Raw genomic sequence first — 19,479 nt, 5'->3', positions numbered from 1 at the left:
CAAATCACGAAAGAGAATTCTTATTTGGGCATAGGGGCAGGGGGAGGCTGGAAGATGAAATATTCTTCCACCTGCTTCATACAGGGCCCTTCAGCCACCGTGGACACAGCTGAGATTGGAGGTCAGAGTAAGCTAGATGGGGATTTCCTTCATGATCTTCTGGTGAGACTCATGTCTGACACCTACAGGAAGGCCTTTGATTGTTTCAGTATGTTGCTCCTATTTTCATTTTACTGTTCAGTAGATTCATAAGCAAAATAGTCATTTGACTAAATATATATGTCAAAATAATTATAGGAGAAAGTTGGCTGGTTGGTGGATGAAACTGATAGGTCAGTTCCATGAGCTCTGATTCACAGTTTGAGACACGGTTTCATTGTCTTCTTAATGACAAGTTCCTAACCCCTATAGTGTAAATTTTCCTATCTGTCCCATGGAGATAAAGTTGCTTCTCTCACTGAGTTTTTCGGTGATTCAAACAAAATTATGTATAGGGAGACCCTGGCACAGTGCTGGTTCTCAGTAGAAATTTGCTAGGTTCTTCAGAATGATTTGGCCTTCTTCCATTTCCTCCTTCCCTGGGTGACCCTTCTTGCCTTCTTCTAAAAAAGGAGGGGAAATGAATCTTGCTGTTCTTACAGACACAGTTTTAATCCTTCGCACTCCATGGTGTAACACCAGGGGCCAGAAAGAGGAAGAAAAAAGTAGACCTTGCTGAAAACAAGACCAAGACCTTTAAAAATCAGCAACTTGTCAGAAAATTTACTGATCATATTAATAAGTCGTGTTTTGTTTTTCTGTAAATATTTTTAGGGTGCACTATGGAAACAACAAATGTCAAGCAAAAGATGAAAGAGGTAAGGGGTGTTAGAAAAGATGTCGAGGCAAGAAGAAAACAAGCATTCCTTGGTTTACCCCAAAGGCGGGCAGGATGTGATCAAACTGTTTTTCACATCTACAAAGGAGTCAAGGCATTTTCATTCTGTAAGAGAAGGAACCTGCTGCTGACAGGTGGAATGGGCCGAATCATTCGAGTCTGGAATCCTTATCTGCCAGGGTAAGTTTTCTTTTTCTCTCTAACCCAAAGTGCCACTGACCTAGTAAAGTACATGAGCGCAAGACAGGGGATGGCTAATTCCCTTTGAGGATAATTTAAGAACCCGTTCAAAATTGATCTCCCATACACAAAGCCCGGGAAACTTCTGTTGGTGGCCACTAAAGAGTCCTTCTTTGGGGTTACTAAGCAACTCATTGGCCCCATTTACCAATGAAGAAACTGAAGCTTAGAGCTTAAAAACTTAAATAACTTTTTGGAAACAATGCCAGAATTGAGGTTCAAATGCATTTTGGCTGATTCTAAAAGACTATGTCATTTTCGTTGGTAAGTGTTGAAGACGGAAGAAGAGTGGAACATGGGGAGTAGTCTTCTTGTGCACTGGTAAGTGAGGATTTGTAGACAGGAACAAGTCATTTAGGGGGTGCCAAGCTTCCTCATTGAGCCTGTATACCAGGCATCAGTGGAGGAACGTCAAGGTGACCCATGTCCCTCAGCATGGCAGGCAGCTGCAGAGACAGTGCCATGAGCAGGGGGGCACATGGGACCTGATCCTACCCCTGTCATTTTCTAGCCCAGTGATCCTGCAGGAGGGCTGCAGTCAGCGTCCCCCTCGATAGTGGTGATCACAGGAGTACCTACCCTTCCTGTAGTAATAAAGATCATAAATGGGATCACCCATGTATAGCGTTTAGCACAATGTCAGATGCCTAAAGAGAAAGAAAGAAAAAATGATTTTCTAACCACTTCTATTATCTTAGACTCCCATTTTTCTGGTGACGGAGAAGAATTGACTTACCTTCCAGTGACTTGGTTATAAAATGACATTGTGTTCTCCCCTTCAACCTCAGCCCTGCCTCCCTTCTCCAGGCCCTGCCTCCCCACCCTCTCACTACACACCCAGCCCTGTGACCCTGAGGGCATTGTGATCCCTCAGAGTTCCTTAAAATAAACTCATATTAAAAATACCTTCCCCCTAGATCTGAATACTGTTAACTGTGGCCTGCATAAAGCAACAACCTGACATAGAATCTAGTCCAGCACCATCCTGTACTCTTCCTCATTTATTCCTTTTATAGTGATATTGTCAGCAGTTGGAGAAACAAAGCCCAGAGCTTCATCTCACACTGAGTTATGTTGCTATAACTGGGTATTATTTGCTTCAGTCCTTTTATCACACAAGATATATACTTGTGTGATTTCAGAAGGAGACATAACCCTCCTCCAGGCTGAATAGAACTGCCAGATCCGGGCCAAGTTTAGTCTTGCATTTTTATTTAGAAATAGCACATAGGAACTGCTTGGTGTTCATCTGTTCTTTTTTCCATTCTAGAAAACCAACAGGTATGCTGAAAAGCCACATGGCTCCAGTGGTCTACATCCATGTATCCGCTGAGGATAACAAAATATTTTCCATGTCTACCGACAACACTATTAAGGTTTTTGCCCTTTTACCTTTCTGATGCATTGTCCAACAGAGTTGCAGATAGAGAATGTGTATGTTTCAAGTTTTCTTTCCCCTCTGTGAAGCTCTGGAAGCCTCTGCATCAGCAGATAGTCAAATGGCAGTTACATTTGTGGGTTTGCTTTGGAAAGAGTAGATATGTGGGCAATTGAGGGGTAGTCTTTTAGAGAATTTTCTATACCTGGTATTGTTGGTATGAGTAAACCTTAAAGCATCTCAGTCTCTGTTTGCATGCTGTCCTCATTCCTCTGGGAGAATGTGTATTGGAGGATGGAGAATGGGGACATTGTGGAGGCAGCAGTCCCTCATTACTAGTGGTTATCTTATTTTGCAATACACATAGGGCAAGTGGGCCCTTTCTGAAATGTTGTCTGTAAGTCTTAGAATTTAAATCCTTTTGGCCCTGGTAGGAGTAGTGGTATCATCACCTTCATTTTGTTTGCCTTCACACCTCTTTTTATATGTACAGTTCTATCCACCTCTAAAACTCAGCTGCCCTGTGACCTTTGTATTGCACTATTTTTATACCCCCAAAAAATTTCATCGATATGCTTTAGCCATCATTTCATATGCATTTCATATGAATATGAAAAAGTTTTCATGACTTCATCAATATTTCTTTTTCAACTGTCATGGGGTCAAAGGGTGGGATTTTAGATCAGTCTGAATCAAAGGAATTGGAGCGTGAGGCAGGTCGGTATCATAGCTTTGCATAGGTACATAAATCAGTCACTGACCACACACATAATAAATGATTTATAGATGCTATGGGCTGAATCACGTCCCTTTAAAATCTATATGTTGAAGTCTTAACCACCGGTACCTCAGAATGTGATTGTATCTGGAGACACGGCCTGTAAAGAAGTAATTAAGGTTAAACGAGGTTGTATTGGTGGGTCCTAATCCAATATGATTGGTATCTTTATAAGAAGAAATCAGTACACTTAGATGGAGGGGCAACTGTGTGAAGGCATGTCAGGAAGGTGATCATTTGCAAGCCAAGGAGAAAGGGCTCAGAGGAAAGCAAACCTGCCTATACCTCAATCTAGGACTTCAATCCCTTACTTGAAACCATACTCAAAACAAGCCATAGACCTAAATATAAAAAGAGCTACAATTTCAAAACTCTTAGGGGAAAACACAGGAGTAAATCTTCATAACCTCAGACTAGGGAATTATTTCTTAGATATGACATCAAAAACAAAAGAGAAAAAAGGAGAAAATGAGTGAGTTTCATGTCATCAAAATTAAAACCTTGTGCCTCAGAAGGCACCAATAAGAAGGTGGCTAGACCACCTACAGAATGGGAGAAAATGTTGTCAATCACACATCTGATAAGGGACTTGAACCTAGAATACAAAAAAATCTGTACGCTCAACAATAAAACCACAAATAGCCTGGGCAAAGAACTTAAATAGAAATTTCCTCAAAGAAAATATTCAAATGGCCAGTAAATCCCGGACAAGATGCTCCACATCATTAGTCATTTTGGAAATGCAAAACAAAACCACCATGAGTTACCACTTTATACCCATTAGGATGGCTAAAATCAGAAGATAGAAGATAACAAGCATTGGCTAGGATGTAGGGAAATTGAAGCCCTCCATGCATTGCTAGTGGGAATTTAAAATGGTGCAGCCACTTTGGAAAACATTGTGGTGGTTCTTCAAATGTTAATCATGGAGTTACCATATGACCCACCAATTCTACTCCTAGATTTAAACCTAAGAGAACTGGAAACTTATGTTCACATAAACACATATGAATATTCATAGCAGTATTATTCCTTATAGACTAAAAGTAGAAATAAGCCAAATGTCCGTGAACAAATGAATGAGTAAACAAAATGTGGTATATCCATACAATGAAATATCATATAGTAATAAAAAGAAATGAAGTGCTAATGCATGTTACCACATGCATGACCCTTGAAAAGCTTATGTTACATGAAAGCCAGTCACAAAAGGCCACGTTTTGGATGATGCTATTTATATGAAATGTCCAGAATAGGCAAATCCTCAGAGACAGAAACTAGTTTAGTAGTTACTGAGGGGGTTCAGTGAGGTGGGATAGGGATTGGCCACTAATGGGCATGGGGGGTTCTTCCTGAAATAATGAAGATGTTTTAAAATTAGACAGTAGTGATGGTTGCACAGCTCTGTGAATATGCTAAAACCCACTGAGTTTGTACACTTGAAAAATGTGAATTTTGTGGGATGTGAATTATATCTCAATAAAACTGTTATTTTGTAAAGGAGGGGGAGGGGAGAGAGGGAGGAGTCAAGGGGAATGCAAGGCTTTGGGCTGGAGCCCACTGAGACAGGGCAGATGGCGGAGAAAAAGAGCATAAGATCAGGAACTCTGTTGTACATGTGTTGGATAGACTCATCCTGAGTTGAGGGGAGATGTCAAAGCTAGAGATATAAATTTGGAAGTTATTAGCATTTAGATGGAATTTTAAGCCGTGGAGGGGATGAGATGGAAAAGAGAGCAAGAATGAGCAATGGGGAGAAAAGCCTCAAAGACTGAGCACAGGGGCGCTGTGATGAGCTTTGCTCTCAGGGTACATGGACATGGCTCCTATACTGTGAGCTCAGAGTCCATCTCATGGCAATGATGAGGACATTTTACACAAAATTAGGTGCTGAGATCACAGTTGGTGATGCAACCAGGACCCAAACTCAGTTCAGTCCTTCAAGCAAATTTGATTAAAATGGGAAGATTCATGGACCTCAGTATTTGATTTATTTTGAAAATCAAATCCATCCTAAGGTATCCTCCAAAGCCACAAAGTTGGAGACTTCATATTTTTAATGAGCTTTTTTTTTCTCAAAACTTGGCACCATCAGATAATCATAATTCTGTATGTGAGGACACGTCTCCTACCCTATTTTCTTTTCCTAGTGCTTCTCCATTTTCTTCCAATCTAAAATCATGATTACAAGATTAGCATCTTGCCTGTGATGATTCAGGCATATTGAATCACTTCCCAAAATGTGTTTAAAATATATTGAAATCCTATCTTGGAAATATGGTGTGTAATTTATTTCAGAATACATTATTCCTATCAAATAAAAAGTAATCAACCAGGAACCAAACAGCTAAATTTCTAGCATGCCTGATCAGATAGTCTTCGTTCTTCAAATTGATTTTTCAGCCCAAATATTTCACTTCTCTAAATCATGGGGACATATGAAACGTTTTGGGAGTCTGCTGGTTTCTGGCATTACCCTAAAGGAAAGTAAAATGACAGGTTCAGTTTTTTGTTTTCACTTGTTATTTTCTGTGAATTTAATATTACATACCGCAAAGAGGGCTGTTTTGTGTCAACAGGAATTAGCATAGAAAAAAAAAGTTATTTCTTGAAGGAAGATAGCATGGTGTATTAGTTAAGATAAGGCTTGCCACTGTAACAAATAAACCCCATATTTTCCATAGGTTGAGATAATAGAAATTTATTTCTGTTTGCTGTCACACCCAAGGCCAGTGCTCCTGGTGAGGGGCATTTTTTCTTCCATTCAACCAGGCTGTCTTCATGCAGGGTCCCAAGGTTCTCAGAATCTTCTTCATCCCAGGACAGTGGGAATGAGAGAAGATAAGGCATATATGCCTCTTAAAAATTCCAACCATAAATGACCCATCACTTTCTCTCACATTTCACCAATGAGTTCATAACTCTGGGTGAAAGGGAAACCAGGAAGTGCCTTAGTTTGGTGGCCACTCCCCAGCAACACCTTTCCACTGTAGACAGAGAGTGTGCATTGAGGGGCTGGGGCACAGCATGGAGAGATATTGGAGAATTACAGACTTGAATTTGAACTCTGAAACTATCAGAAATTAGGTGATCTTGGTTGAAGTATTCAATCCCTCTGAACTCAGTGACTTAAATCTCTTGGACACTGGTCGCTTTTCTGTAAAATGGAAGAAAGACCCACCTTGTAGGTTAGTTGTGCTCATAAGCGATAATGTATGAATTGTGCTCATCATGAAATAGTTTTACCAGGTAAGACTCTTGGGCCAAAGAGACAAAAATCTAACTCAAGTAGTTTAAGCTAAAAAGGGATAATTTATTGATTAGCGAAACTGGATCATCAGATAGATGGTCTCATGGACAGCTGGGTTCAAAGATGGCACTGTTATTCCCATGCTTTCTGCCTGCACTTCCCTGGCACACTGTTATCCACTCCTAGTGCAGAAAGGCTGAGAAACTGGAAACTTATGTTCACATAAACACATATGAATATTCATAGCAGTATTATTCCTTATAGACTAAAAGTAGAAATAAGCCAAATGTCCGTGAACAAATGAATGAGTAAACAAAATGTGGTATATCCATACAATGAAATATCATATAGTCGGGTCCATCGATGCCCAGTCTGAACTCACAACTCAACTTCAGATTCACTGTCAGCTTCAGCCAGAAAAATTTGAGGGAAGACACAGATTGACCAGGTTTGGGTCTCCTGCCTACTGCTTGCAATCAGAGAGGCAATTCTCCTCACAGAAGATGAGAGGATGCTGGACAGGCCATAGATAAGTCAGCGATGCTAATTCGTTGTAGCTTCTTTTACTTTGGGGATTTAATGCCAACTTTCCGAGTCAACCTCAGCAACAATAAGGAGAGTATATTCCCACCTTTCCTCTTCACAGACCTCGTAGGGGTCCCTCTATAGCATCCCGTCTAAAATCACTCTCCCAGGCTTCAGAATTACCTCATCCTGCCCCTCATTAAAACTTCCTCTCTTTCAGTAACATTATCTCATGAAATAAGAAGAAATTACCAGACGAATGGATAACTGCTGATAAAAACTGGGTGTGTTACCTTTCTATTACCTTTCTATCCAGGAAAATTAGCATTTTTCAAGCAATCAATACTCCAGAAAGGAGTGAGAGATGCCTCTTGAACAAGTAGTTGTTGGGGTCACCTTTCCATAGGACTATTTTACTTTGATCACTACTATCACCCGCGTACTGACCTCCCAGAGTTTATTGCTTCCTGCCTTTTATGCCATGACCTAAAATAACAGATAAAAAAGCAGGCTAGAACTTTCAAAAGAACTTTGCTACCCGCTGGGGAGAACTAAGGAAAATAAACAGTATAAATAGAACAAATAAGGGTCTTGCTTAGGGGGCAGAATGCTTCAAATTTCCTGTTAGCTGATTTGCTTCCTGGAGTCACAAAGGAGGGGAAAGAAATGCCATCCAAGGACATCTTACCCAGTTTAGTCCTCGGATTTTCCAGTGCAGTCTTGGAGGGTGATAAGGCTGAGAAGGACTCCTACTCTAGCTGCTCACTGGCTCTGTCCCAACAGGAGAGTCATTGAACCTCCCTGGAACTCAGTGGATTATACCTACCTCCCAAACTTGGTTTAAGATCATATTCATTTGTAAAAAAAAATACCCCAAACTGAGTGACTTTAAGAACCCAAATTTGTGTCTCACAGTGTTAGAGGCTGGAAGGCTAAAGTCAAGGTGTCAGCAGGGTTTGGTTCTTCCAAGCTGAGGAATACTCTGTTCTAGGCCTCACTTCTAGCTTCTGATGGTTTGCTGGCAGCCTTTGGCATTTTTGGCTTATAGAAACATAACCCTAATACCTGCCATCATCTTCACAAAGTCTCCTCCCTCTTTCTGCGTCTGTCTCCAAATTTCCCTTCCTACAAAGATGTCAGTCATATTGTCTGAGGCGCTTACCCTACTCCATCACGATCTCTTCTTAACTAATTTTACTAGCGACAGCCCTATTTCCAAATAAGGGCACATTCTGAGATACAGGGGGGTTATTCGACATACAGATTTGGGGGAGGGGGACACATAATCCAACCCATAACAGAATGAATAAAACAATGCACGGAAAGCATTTAGCACAATGCTGGCGCACGTCAGCTCACTACGCAACAGTTGCCTTCGTGATGATTCTGTCTTCCCAGTTTTACACTTGGGCCCATCTGCTCTTCCCCAGGGATGTGGCCATCATCCCCTGCAGCTCTCATCAGATTACAGTACCTTAAAATACTACAAAAGCCATGGCATGACTTACATAATAATCATAGTAAATGATTAACAATAATATCATTCTAATCATGTGCCATCTTACCATGGCCTAGCAGCTAAAACACTATTTTTCACTAATATTTAAAAAAATCCCTAAGATTTTAATCCCTATAAATTAGGCATCATTATCAGTCTCCCTGTTTTACAGATGAAGAAACAGAGGGAAAGGGAATGTGGTAATTTGGCTGAGGCCACATACCCATTAGGCAGTAGAGCTGGGATTTCAAACTAGCCATGGGGATTCTGAACCTCCATGTCCTTGACCAAAAGCCATGCTGAGGTTTGTTCCCTGAGCCCTCCAAATATCCCCCCAGTGTCTGATTTTGAGGAACTGATTGAAAAATGGGAACACAGCTGGGGGATATAGGTAGCTCTGTGCACACATCGGACCCATGGTATCAGACCTACACTGTGAAAGATGGTCCATGAGAAGAGAAGCCACTGGCCACTCCTTGTGGTGGGGAGTGAGGCACAGGCATCTCTGCTCCTTGCTTGGTTTTATCACTGCAGAGGGGCTCAGGAAAAAGGGCCCCACTTTTGGCCAGGTGGGAGGTTGGACAGTTTTTAAACATTGGTCAGTCCCAACCAGACCCCCGCAACAGGTAATGCCTTTGCAAACACGGCAGAGTAACCTGTCCCAGACCTCCAGCTACTTTGTCTTCATTTCTTCCTCAGATCTGGGACCTAGAGACTGATAGCTGCTTGTTGACCACCTCCTCCAAAGCCAGCCAGGTATTAAGGGGGATTTCGCAGCCTGCCTCTATCTCCCCCTCTCCAGGGCCCTGTGTGTGGCCACGGACACAATTGTACTCCTACACCTGAGACTGAGGTATGAGGTTATACTCTTGGCCTCAAGCTGTAGCTCTCTGGAGGGTACTGAAGGGCTCAGGGTAGCTGCTTGCAACCTTCTACATAATGATCCACAGTTAAGATCCCTGGGTAAGCTCCTGAGCTATATGCTCCCAAGTCTTTAATCTTACATATTGTATTTGGTGAGCTCCCTTTAACATTTCCCATTAATTACTCCAACACCACCTCCCTGTTATCCAAAACATGGAATCTACCTCTTGAGTCCTTATTGCCCCACTTGCCCTATGCCTATAGTGAGTTGTCCAAGAAGATCTGGGGGCTTTTAATTCAGTCCAAAAGCATCAGCCCTACTTGCTGCAGCAGTGGCCCACATCTGAGACCTTGTCTCTACAGCAGGGCAGCCATTCAGGGACAGTACAAGCCCAGGTGATGGAACAGGCCCTTGAGGAGGGTCCCCTTGTGGGCTTTTCCTGCCCAGGGCCTCAGGGTCAGGGAGCTTGAATGTCTTGAAGACATCTCGGATTCCTCTGCAAATGAGTCCACCTTAGTTTCCTTGGCACACCTTTGCCAGGCCACATTTCATTTCCTCCTTGGCAAGGAAAGTGGTGCCTGGTTGTCTTTTCCACACTCAGGGAGGTCATTGAGACATTTGTCCCCTTTGCATGAATGTCCATTTCAGTGCCTGCCCCTGTTCTGCCGAGGCTGCCCAATCTTACAGAAGAGTTTAAATCCTGCCTCCCAGATACCCACAAGTCACCTAGTGTGATGCCGCAGTTTTACCGATGAGTGAACAGAGGCCTGGAGAAGGAATGAGTCGCCCAAAGTCAGGCAGGGTGTCAGGAGCAGAGCTGCGACTAGAACTCCTCTCTCAGGAGTTCCCGCTGCCTTCTTCCTGCGTCGTGCTCCTCCCACCGGATGGGCAAAAGTCTGACTGAGACTTCAAAGGGGAAGGAGAGCTTAATTTGTTTTGTTTTGTTTTTAAATTAGACAATGGGAAGCACATTGTCTAGTCTTCCTTCTGCAGAGCCTGCAGAGCTCCTAAAAGACACCTGTGAGTGGTAGAGAGAATGGGCTCTGCCTCCCTGGGTCTAGAGGCCTTGGGGTAAGTTGCAACTCCTGCCCTTGGCCTTGGCAGAGCTCGCAGGGCACACTGCCTGCGCCTCGAGAACTTTCAGGCCCTCTGCATACATACTAAAACTAGAAACATCATTATAACCTTCTCATGGTTCAAACATGGTCCATGATTACTTTCCCCACTTGCTGCACTGAGATAAACACATTCCTCATTCCCCGCCTGCCTGCAGCTTTTCCCTTCACTCTTCAGCAGGAGGATGACTCCCAAATCCATAGTCTTTGAGGACTAAGGAAAGGAGGAAGGGAAGGTTCAGGCTGAATAGTGTGGTTTGCAGGGTTCACATCCCCTGTATATGATAATGGCAAATGGATTTCCTGAGCCTAAAAGGATGGCAGACTGTCCATAAAGTGAGTTTTTTAAAAAAGAAATTTGTGCACATAGGCACATAGGAAGAATCTTAAATATGTCTCTTGTGTTTGGTGATTAAATCACAGATCAAGAATTGACTTTACAGAAAACTGATCAGGTTTCACGGCATCAAAACTCTACTGAGAAGGCCAGGTCATATGGCTGCTGCCTATGTCTATACCTGCTCTTCCTAATTTGCCCCCATAGCTGTGGGAAAGGCTCACATGGATGGGGAGCACCAGGGCAGAACAGTTGCCCAGTCATCAGTACAGCTGGGGCTGGAAGTGCGGGCTCTCTGCTCAAGATGCCAAAGCAACCTGCTGAAAAATGGGACTACAGTCCGTTGAATCGCTGTTTGTTCTACATGGTATCAATGTGTAGAAAAACAGCCTGTTGGATTGAGTGTTTTTTTCCTTTAAGCAAAGTGACTGAAATTCTACCTCCTAGCAAGAACAGCCGGGATCTCTAGCGCCAACACTTAAGTGTCAGATAATGTCTGCCAGTCCCTGCTCTGTCGCAGGGAACTTTGTGATCTTGATCAAGTTACCTGGTCCTTCTTAACTTTCTGGTGGCTTCCTCATCTGTGAAGTGGGGAGACTCAGACTCAGCGCCTTCTCTTCATATTGGGGTAGGGGTATATAGGTAATGCCAGGAGGCTCTGGCTTGAGGCCCAGCACTTTCTCTCTGCGACTGTGTCCCCCAAGCCCTTCCTTCGTCCTTCCCCACAGGCCAGACTTCACTTACAGCAGTCCAGAGACCATTCATGGGAAAGTGCTAGTCGTCCTTCTGCCAAGAGCTATTCTTCCTTGAAAGGGATTTCACCCACTGGAAATAGTCTGGCACTAAGTCGGAGGTTTTAGGTCCACTGAAACTTTTTGAGAAGCCCAGCTTTAGGGCCGAGTACTGGGAGGGACAAGAGAGAGAAGGCAAAGTAGTAGTAGTGGGAACCAACATTCATTTACGAAGTATCCCCCGCATGCCAGGCTTCTCCAGACATTTGACATCCTTTTCCTCGCTTATTCCTCACAAAATTTCTGTAAAGGATTCCATATTCCAGATGAGGAAATCAGCGCAAAGCATTCGATTGCTTAACTCCTGTGTGCTGTCTCCCAGAGGTGGCACACCGGGAAAGGCCCTTGGCCCCTGGGTGCCCATGGGAGGTGCACTGTGGTGCCTCGTCCCTGCTGTGAGTGAGAGGTGCTGCCCATCAGGATGGGATGATACAATTTGTGTTTATTTGAGGGAAGATGTAAATTCATAGGGAAGAAGGTCCACTGTGTAGTCGTATGAAACACACTCCTCTTGCCCTAAACAGGAGACATGTGCCATCAGTTTTCATGGTCATCATCCCCACTTAAGCAATAAGAATTTTCAGCAGTTAAACAACTTGTCCAAGGTCACAGACCCATTTCTATCCTCTTAATCTTTCTTTCTTAAAAGATTTTTATTTGTTTATTTATTTATTTATTTGAGAGAGAGAAGGAGAGAGAGAGAGCAGGAGGAGGGCAGAGGGGGAGGGAGAGGGAGAAAGAGAATCTTGAGCAGACTCCACACTAAGTGCAAAGCCCAACAGGGTGTGAGGTGGGGAGCCTCAATCTTATGACCCTGAGATCACAACCCTGAAATCATGACCCGAGCCAAAACCAAGAGTGATAAGCTTAACAACTGAGCTACCCAGGTGTCCTTATCCTCTTAACTTTTCTTTATAAAGCAATAGATGCCTCATCAATGGTATCCATGTCATACATTGGGTTCAGGTTTTCATTCTTCCTGTTTTTCATGAGGACGATCTCCCCCGGAGCCTTACCTAGCGGTCTCCCACCAAGAACCCATGCTGTGCTGCCGCTACAATCCAGCCTTCAGGCAGGTGGTCAGCTGTTCTGAAGCATCTGTTAAGTATCAACTCCTGCTTTCTTTAGCAATGATGTATTTGGGAGTGTGGGCCCAGCCCCATCGTCCTCACCTTGGAGCAGAGTAGAATGTTCTGGGGACATGCTGTCCCTGGAAGTTAGGAGTTCTACTAGAGTTCTTCAACTCTACTAATTATCAAGTATTGTTTGGACATTCTTGTTAGCTGGGTGGAAGACCTCACAGTTTCTCTAGTGGTTTGTCTTGTGAGCTATTTGTAAGGGCCATCTGGTACTAAGAAATGGTATTATTTCATGGTGGTGTAGGATGATTAATACAACCGTATTACCTACTTTATAACACTAATCCAGAGCTGAGGCTATGGAGTATTCCACATCCATTTGCCCTTTCACTGGAGTTCACGAGGATCACACTCATCCTCTCCTAGATGAATGGCACATCCTGGTCCAGGAGGGTACAGAACTAGTGCTTCTTGAATAAGGAGTGAGAGCAGAGAAGCACACACATCCCATAACTCATGTACTCCTGTCCTTGAGCTAATCGGGGGCCACATCCCAAGTACATTCAAGATATTTAAGTGTTCTGAAGTCTCCTAAATATCAGTTCAGTCACTTTCTGAATCACTGGCCTAAGCTCTGACATTACAAGCCGGTGTCCCAGGCCATCTGGCCACGCCCTCTTTCCTTCTTTCTGCAATTGCCAGGCACACCCTGTCTTTAGGATTTATAGCCCCGGGGGCACCACAGTCTGGACATGTCCTCTTCATGTTCACACCCACTTTGGCTTCATTCCCAGAGAGACTCAGTTGTCTTTGCTCATGTTCTTGCCAGTCCCTGCTCCAGAGATTAGTCATCACCATGGTTTTATTAACTATTGAAAGAAATAGATTATTTGGTCTGTTGATCAGAAATTTTTATGATGACTCAGTCTCAATTCATCTCAAAGAAGGTGGATTCCTGCATAGTTTGGGCTCATACTTATAAAGAATCATTTATCCTCCAGATTTATCAGAATCACCTGTTACTCCAAGGGCTCCAACATTCTAGTCTCAGTATCGTGCACTTGTCTGTCCCTGGTGCCGTCCAACATTTTCCTGTCTCCACTCTGGAATTTCCTGCTTCCTCCTCTTCTCTTACACACACCTCAGCAATCTTTCAAGGTCCAACTCAAGTCCTATCTCCTCCACAAAAATTGTCTTCAGTGCTCTCGACTCATACAGGCACCTTCCTCTTTGTGACCACCCAAGCTGATGCCTCCTATATAGTGCTGGATTCAGTTCTCACTTGCCTGCTCTGTTTCACACTCATGAGCCTTGTGTCTCTAATTATTCAGCAGGAACTTAGGGCAACAAGCAACTCATTTGTGTTTCCCTCTTCTTCCTTCTCTTTTTTTTCCTCTTCTTCCTTCTTAATCTGTCAAAACCCTTCTTATTCTTCAATGCACAACTCTGGATATCGGCTCCTCTGAGAAAAATTTCTAGATCCCTCCCACATCCAGGCAGAATGAAGGGCTCCATTAGCATCTGGGCTCCTAATTCTATGCTAGCAGTCTCCTTCAATAGCTTACTTTTGATATGCATTATCTTCCCTGCCTGTGGGTGGCAAAGAGATGTTGAATTGAGATATAAATACTCTCTTAGCTCTTACTGTATCCCTGTAATAAACTCTCAGATACTTACACTGGTAATAAACTCTCAGATACTTACTGAATTGAGTTATTGATTTAAGTATTTGCTCATCTTGCAGATCTATGTGTAATCTTTATAACATATGTCCACTGTCACGATCCACAGCATCTAAGCCACATTGCAGTTATATTTGTGGAGGAGAGAATATAACCCAAGATCTTCATGATGTCTGAAGTTATGAATACCACTACACCACATTTTATTCATTGAGTTGCAAAGCACAGTGCTAGGGACCACCAACTTACAATGCCTCTGAAAATGCTTGAAAATGAAATGATTTAAACTAATAAATATGCAATTAAATGTTTACAATGTGTTACATAGGAACTGCAACTTACACACATCCACATATACAGTTTTATTTAATATGGAACTTTACTTTTTAAGAATAATGAATAATTTTTCATCAACAGAGCTTACAACTATAAATATTTTGTAAATATTTTAAAATTAAGAGCAAAATTATATTTAATTTGGGATGTGGTTGCATTTTAATATGTTTAATTGAATGGGAACTTCAGAAGGAAGAAGTGCTTGGGGCAAGGAAGTTCTTAGAGGAGCCCTGCTAGGGCATGAAATCCCCTCTACAAAATGCACCTAAAAAGTATAAATAGCACCTTTAGACTTTTCTTGATTCTATAAATAGAACCCTGAAGTCATTTTTAAAGATATTGTAATTGCTCACTTCAATCTTTTCACTCTCATTACCTGCAGTAGCAGGTGATATTCTTGGGGGGTTTTCTTTTTAAGGAAACAAACGTGTGACTGTTTAATTACTTAATGGGAAGACAGGTCCATAAGGAAGATGTCTCCTTTGGGTGTCAATCCAGAGCTATTTTCCTCACTCAGGGCCCCTCTGCTCATTCAATGTCAACAGACACTTCATTCAGTTCTGGATCTCAACCACATTACACATCACTGCATGTTGTGAAACTTTGGGATGTTTGCAAATGTCAGAATAACTAAAGTAAAACTGAGTAATGCTGAGGGTCTATCACAATACTAAGGAGAACAAATTGGATGCACCTGAGCTGTAGACATCCCCAGAAATCCTGACATCATAACAGGACAGAGGGGAAGGAAGCAAAGTGTGCACTACTAAAATCTCGTCTCAGGTATATGAAATCAACAACAGTGAGAGGATGCCTTCTGGTTTCTGGATTGGAGGACTGGAAGTTTCTCTATGTCAATGGAACAGCCTCTTTTACAAAGTGGAAGACTAAAAGGAACATTCAGTAGTTCTGAGAAAGGGTGGTATCCTCAAGCATTTCTCCTCCCACACTGTCACTGCCTTTGGGTGCAGGCTTTCTGGAGGAAAAGCTCCAGAAAGTGCTCTCCTTATGGTGGGCACTTACCTATCCTAAGTCATGAAAGATACCACTCAACTCCCTCTATAGATGATTCTAATTCAAAAGTTGCTCAAGGGATGGAGCTGAAAGAAAGTAATTTCAAGACTGGAACTAGGTGGACTGAGCAAAATCTTAAAGCTGAGGGTTGAGAAGATATGTCTGTCCCTCCAAATAGGCGGTCTTTCTCACTCAGCTGTGCCTTGGTCCTGAATACATTTTGCTGCTCAAAATTCAATCAGCACCTATTCCTCTCAGCCTAGGTAGTCAGGAGATTTTTATCCAAAGATTTCTAAATTTCTAATCTTCTCACTGAGTGTTATGGGCTAAATTGTGTTCTCCCAAAATTCATATGTTGAAGTCCTAACCTCAGCAGCTAAGAATGTTACTGTATTTGAAGATAGAGCCTCAAAGAGGGGATTAAATTAACATGAGGATGTTAGAATGGGCCCTCATCCAATCTAACTGGTGTCTCTATAACAAGAGGAAATTTGGACACATAGAGACCCTGGGTGTGCAAACACAGGGGAAAGACCATGTGAGGACACAACAAGAAGGTGTCCATTTGTGAGCCAAGAAAAGGTATCTCAAAAGAAAACAGACCTGCCAACAACTTGATCTTGGGCTTCTAGCCTCCAGAACTCTGAGAAACTAAATGTTCATTGTTTGAGTCCCCCATTCTGTGGTATTTTGTTATGCAGCCCCAGCAAATGAATATGCTGAAGTAAGCCAACTTGTATTGGATATATAGATACTTTCAGGGTAAATTTTCATCTTTCATATCTATACTTTTTTATCTAGACTTCTAAATGCAAATTCTCTTTAATTTGATAGTCAATATCTCTAGGTCACGTTTTTTCAACTTCTGGATATAGGTGGTAAAAGTGTGGGACTTTGAAACAGGAAAGCTGTTGTCTGGATTTACTGGGGCTCATGGCAATGCTGGAATCACATGTCTGACCTTTGACTCCAGTGGAAGAAGGTATGTGTCTTCTCCAGTATCTTCAACCATTAGGTAATGAGATCCCTGACATGATTTCCTGACGGGAGACTGTTTCCTAGGCTAATCACTGGGGGCAGAGACCGCTGTCTGAAGATATGGAGCTACAACAATGGATATTGTCTGCACACACTGAAACATGGCAAGTCGCTTCCTACCAAGGATGTCCATAACATAATGTTGCGAGGGTGGAAATTTGTTGTCAATACAGAAGAAACAAATGAGATGGAATCTAGAATGCATGTAACAATCCTACACCCTTTTTCTTTGGCACTTTGTTTTACCAATGACTCTAAACTTCTACTGAAGAGAGACATATTTTACATAAATGTGTGTGCTCTGAGCTAAGCCTCCTGCACTTGGTCTTTTATTACCTGGTATATTTATGTAAGTTCTTAAATGAGCTTAACTTTTCTAAACATTTTAATCATCACATAAGTCAAAATCTAGATAAACAAACTAAAAGCCAGTCTGTTTTGTGCACTACTGTGATTTTTTTTCCAAGGCCTTTTATTCCACTTGTTCATGTGCTGTGCCTGATCCTCGTAGAATTTCCACAAGTCTGACCTGTCATCCTTCTATAAGGAAGATAAGAGAAAGACATTTTTTCAACTATCAGAGAACATAAATGAAGTCAAAGTAAAAAAGACATAAATTACCCAGGGTAATGAGTTTGTGATTCCTAGTTCTGCTTTCGACCTATATACATTCACTTGTTCACTCACTCACTCACTCACTCACTCACTCAACAAGTGCCAGGCACCGTGTAGGGTCCTGTCAGCAGAAGGCGAGCCTCTTTCCAGAGCTGAGCAAGGGCAAGTCCAGCTTTTTAGGGCAATGAATGTGACAAGAAGCCAGCAGTACTTTGATACCTTGAATAACCCCTAGATGTGGTCTGAAAACTAGAAAGTAAGTACTGAAGTTTTCTTCAATCATCAGTTTAGATGAGTCAATCTGTTCAAGCTGATTCAAGAACCAGTAAGAAAATTGTCTAATATACTTTGATAATGTTATCTTTCTAGATGAAAAGCAAAGTGAAGTGTGTGATTGTACCTACTTGGAGGTGAACCAAAATAAGTGAGTTATATTCAGTTTGGATATAGAGAGGCATCTTTTTGATACAAAATCTATCCTGGAGGAGGACACCAAGACAGTGAAGGGAATTTTCCAGGAGGAAACATGTCAAAGAATTCCCAAGGACCCCAGTTGCTCCCTGATGGTAATTTAGGCAACTAGCCTCTTCTAGAATATTGCAAGCAATTCTCTGCATGTTTTGATGACTGTTTAGAGGTAGGGATAGGGAGTACTGTATCTCTCCACCAAATGCTTTCTCAAGGAATAAATCACAGACTAGATTACTAGACTAGTTAAATTCAGTACCCACAGGTTAAAGAATAAAAATCCCATAAATTCTCTCCTGAACACTAAAAGAATAAAAACAATTCCTGATCAGTTTCTGTTTGTGTCTTGCCTCCATGGTTCAACCATGCTTTTAGGATCGAGAAACCCTCAGGAGGGTAGCTGCTCAGGGAGTAGCATCTGTAGACCTTGGAATTATAGATCCCTTAAGCACCAGTGAAAATACTGGCCCTAATTTATCAAATCACATTTTATCTTATTCTTCATAAAAAAAATTTTCCTGCTCTATTTATCATATTGACATGGCAAAATTAAACCACAGTGTTGATTGCATGCAAAAATTAAAGAAATGATAAGCTTAAATACTGAAATGTACTAGTTTGTTACTGTTCTAGGTGTATCATAGCTGTTGGATGGGACAAAAGAATAAATGTGTACTTTGTAAGGGAAATGTACAAAATCAGGTCTTCAAAATTCTGCTTACAATTGCTATCCTCCCCACACCCACACCCGTTGGTTCTTTCCCCACTAAAAACAAAGTTCGTAGTAATTCTTTATGCTCCTGCTCTCTAGTACAAGCCAAACCATGATAGAGACAGAGAATTTCCTCCCTTCCTCCCTCCCTCTTCTTCCCTTTTAAAAACCTTTTTTACTTTGTTTTTTTGTCTCTTCCCTCTAGTTCTCTTTTATAGGAAGAAGTATAATGACACTGCACCTAATTCTGGGAGGGGGGTGGTTCCCACACAAACAAGTAATTCTCTAATACCTACAATGTCCTGCAATTCAGCTCAATCCTGACACCCTCTCCCCGGGGATGGCATCTGATCCCAAGTTACAGGCTCACTCCCACGAGCCTGCCCTTCTTACCACCACCCCCCGCCCCCGACTTTAGACACCTCCCATGCTCTCATCACTTAAGAAGTTCCAAGAGTTTTAGGAGTCGTCTGCCAGAAATGGAGACCAAAATTAAATACTTATTCTTATCACAAATTGCAATATCACAAAATATTAGCTAGAAGAGCTGTCAGAGGTACGGAGGGCATTCCTGGGAATCCAAAGCAGATGGTACTTGGAAAGCATAGCTCTCCACACCTTACTTTGTGTTCTTACCCCTTGTACAGGCTGACATGCTCCCTACTCCCTAGAATGCAGGAGCTTCAGCTCTAACTCCTATGCCCTCATCCCTAAATGAGGGTTAGCCTCTCTGTCAGTTGTCCAGCCTTTTACTTTCTTCCTTCCACCTTGTCCTTTTGCCCCTGAACCTCTCTAAGTGGAAAGGGGAGATGAAATGCCATCCATAAGCATCTCTATGGGGAAAAAAATCTTGTTTTTATGGCTTAGAGATGGAGAAGGGA

At 42.2% G+C, this 19,479-nt stretch overlaps 1 protein-coding gene and 1 long non-coding RNA gene across 2 annotated transcripts; both read left to right on the top strand.

Moving 5' to 3' along the window:
• The first annotated feature begins 35 nt into the window (after nucleotides 1-35).
• LOC112669451 (WD repeat-containing protein on Y chromosome-like) lies at nucleotides 36-11,673 on the top strand. The gene is given in 7 exon segments (XM_049101462.1): nucleotides 36-162; nucleotides 814-857; nucleotides 964-1,057; nucleotides 2,388-2,493; nucleotides 9,246-9,299; nucleotides 9,302-9,399; nucleotides 11,592-11,673. Coding segments are annotated over 7 exon segments (504 nt in total). The 5' UTR covers nucleotides 36-136.
• A 3,746-nt stretch (nucleotides 11,674-15,419) lies between these two features.
• On the top strand, nucleotides 15,420-17,113 carry LOC125753600 (uncharacterized). The gene is made up of 2 exons (XR_007405777.1): nucleotides 15,420-16,747; nucleotides 16,828-17,113. It is a non-coding gene; the product is annotated as an uncharacterized LOC125753600 (long non-coding RNA).
• Nucleotides 17,114-19,479: the final 2,366 nt, after the last annotated feature.

This window comes from Canis lupus, chromosome 25 (assembly GCF_003254725.2).
Source record: "Canis lupus dingo isolate Sandy chromosome 25, ASM325472v2, whole genome shotgun sequence".
Classification (NCBI taxonomy): Eukaryota; Metazoa; Chordata; class Mammalia; order Carnivora; family Canidae; genus Canis; species Canis lupus.
Note: the sequence above shows the minus strand (reverse complement) of the source record. Positions and strands in the feature narration are given on the sequence as shown.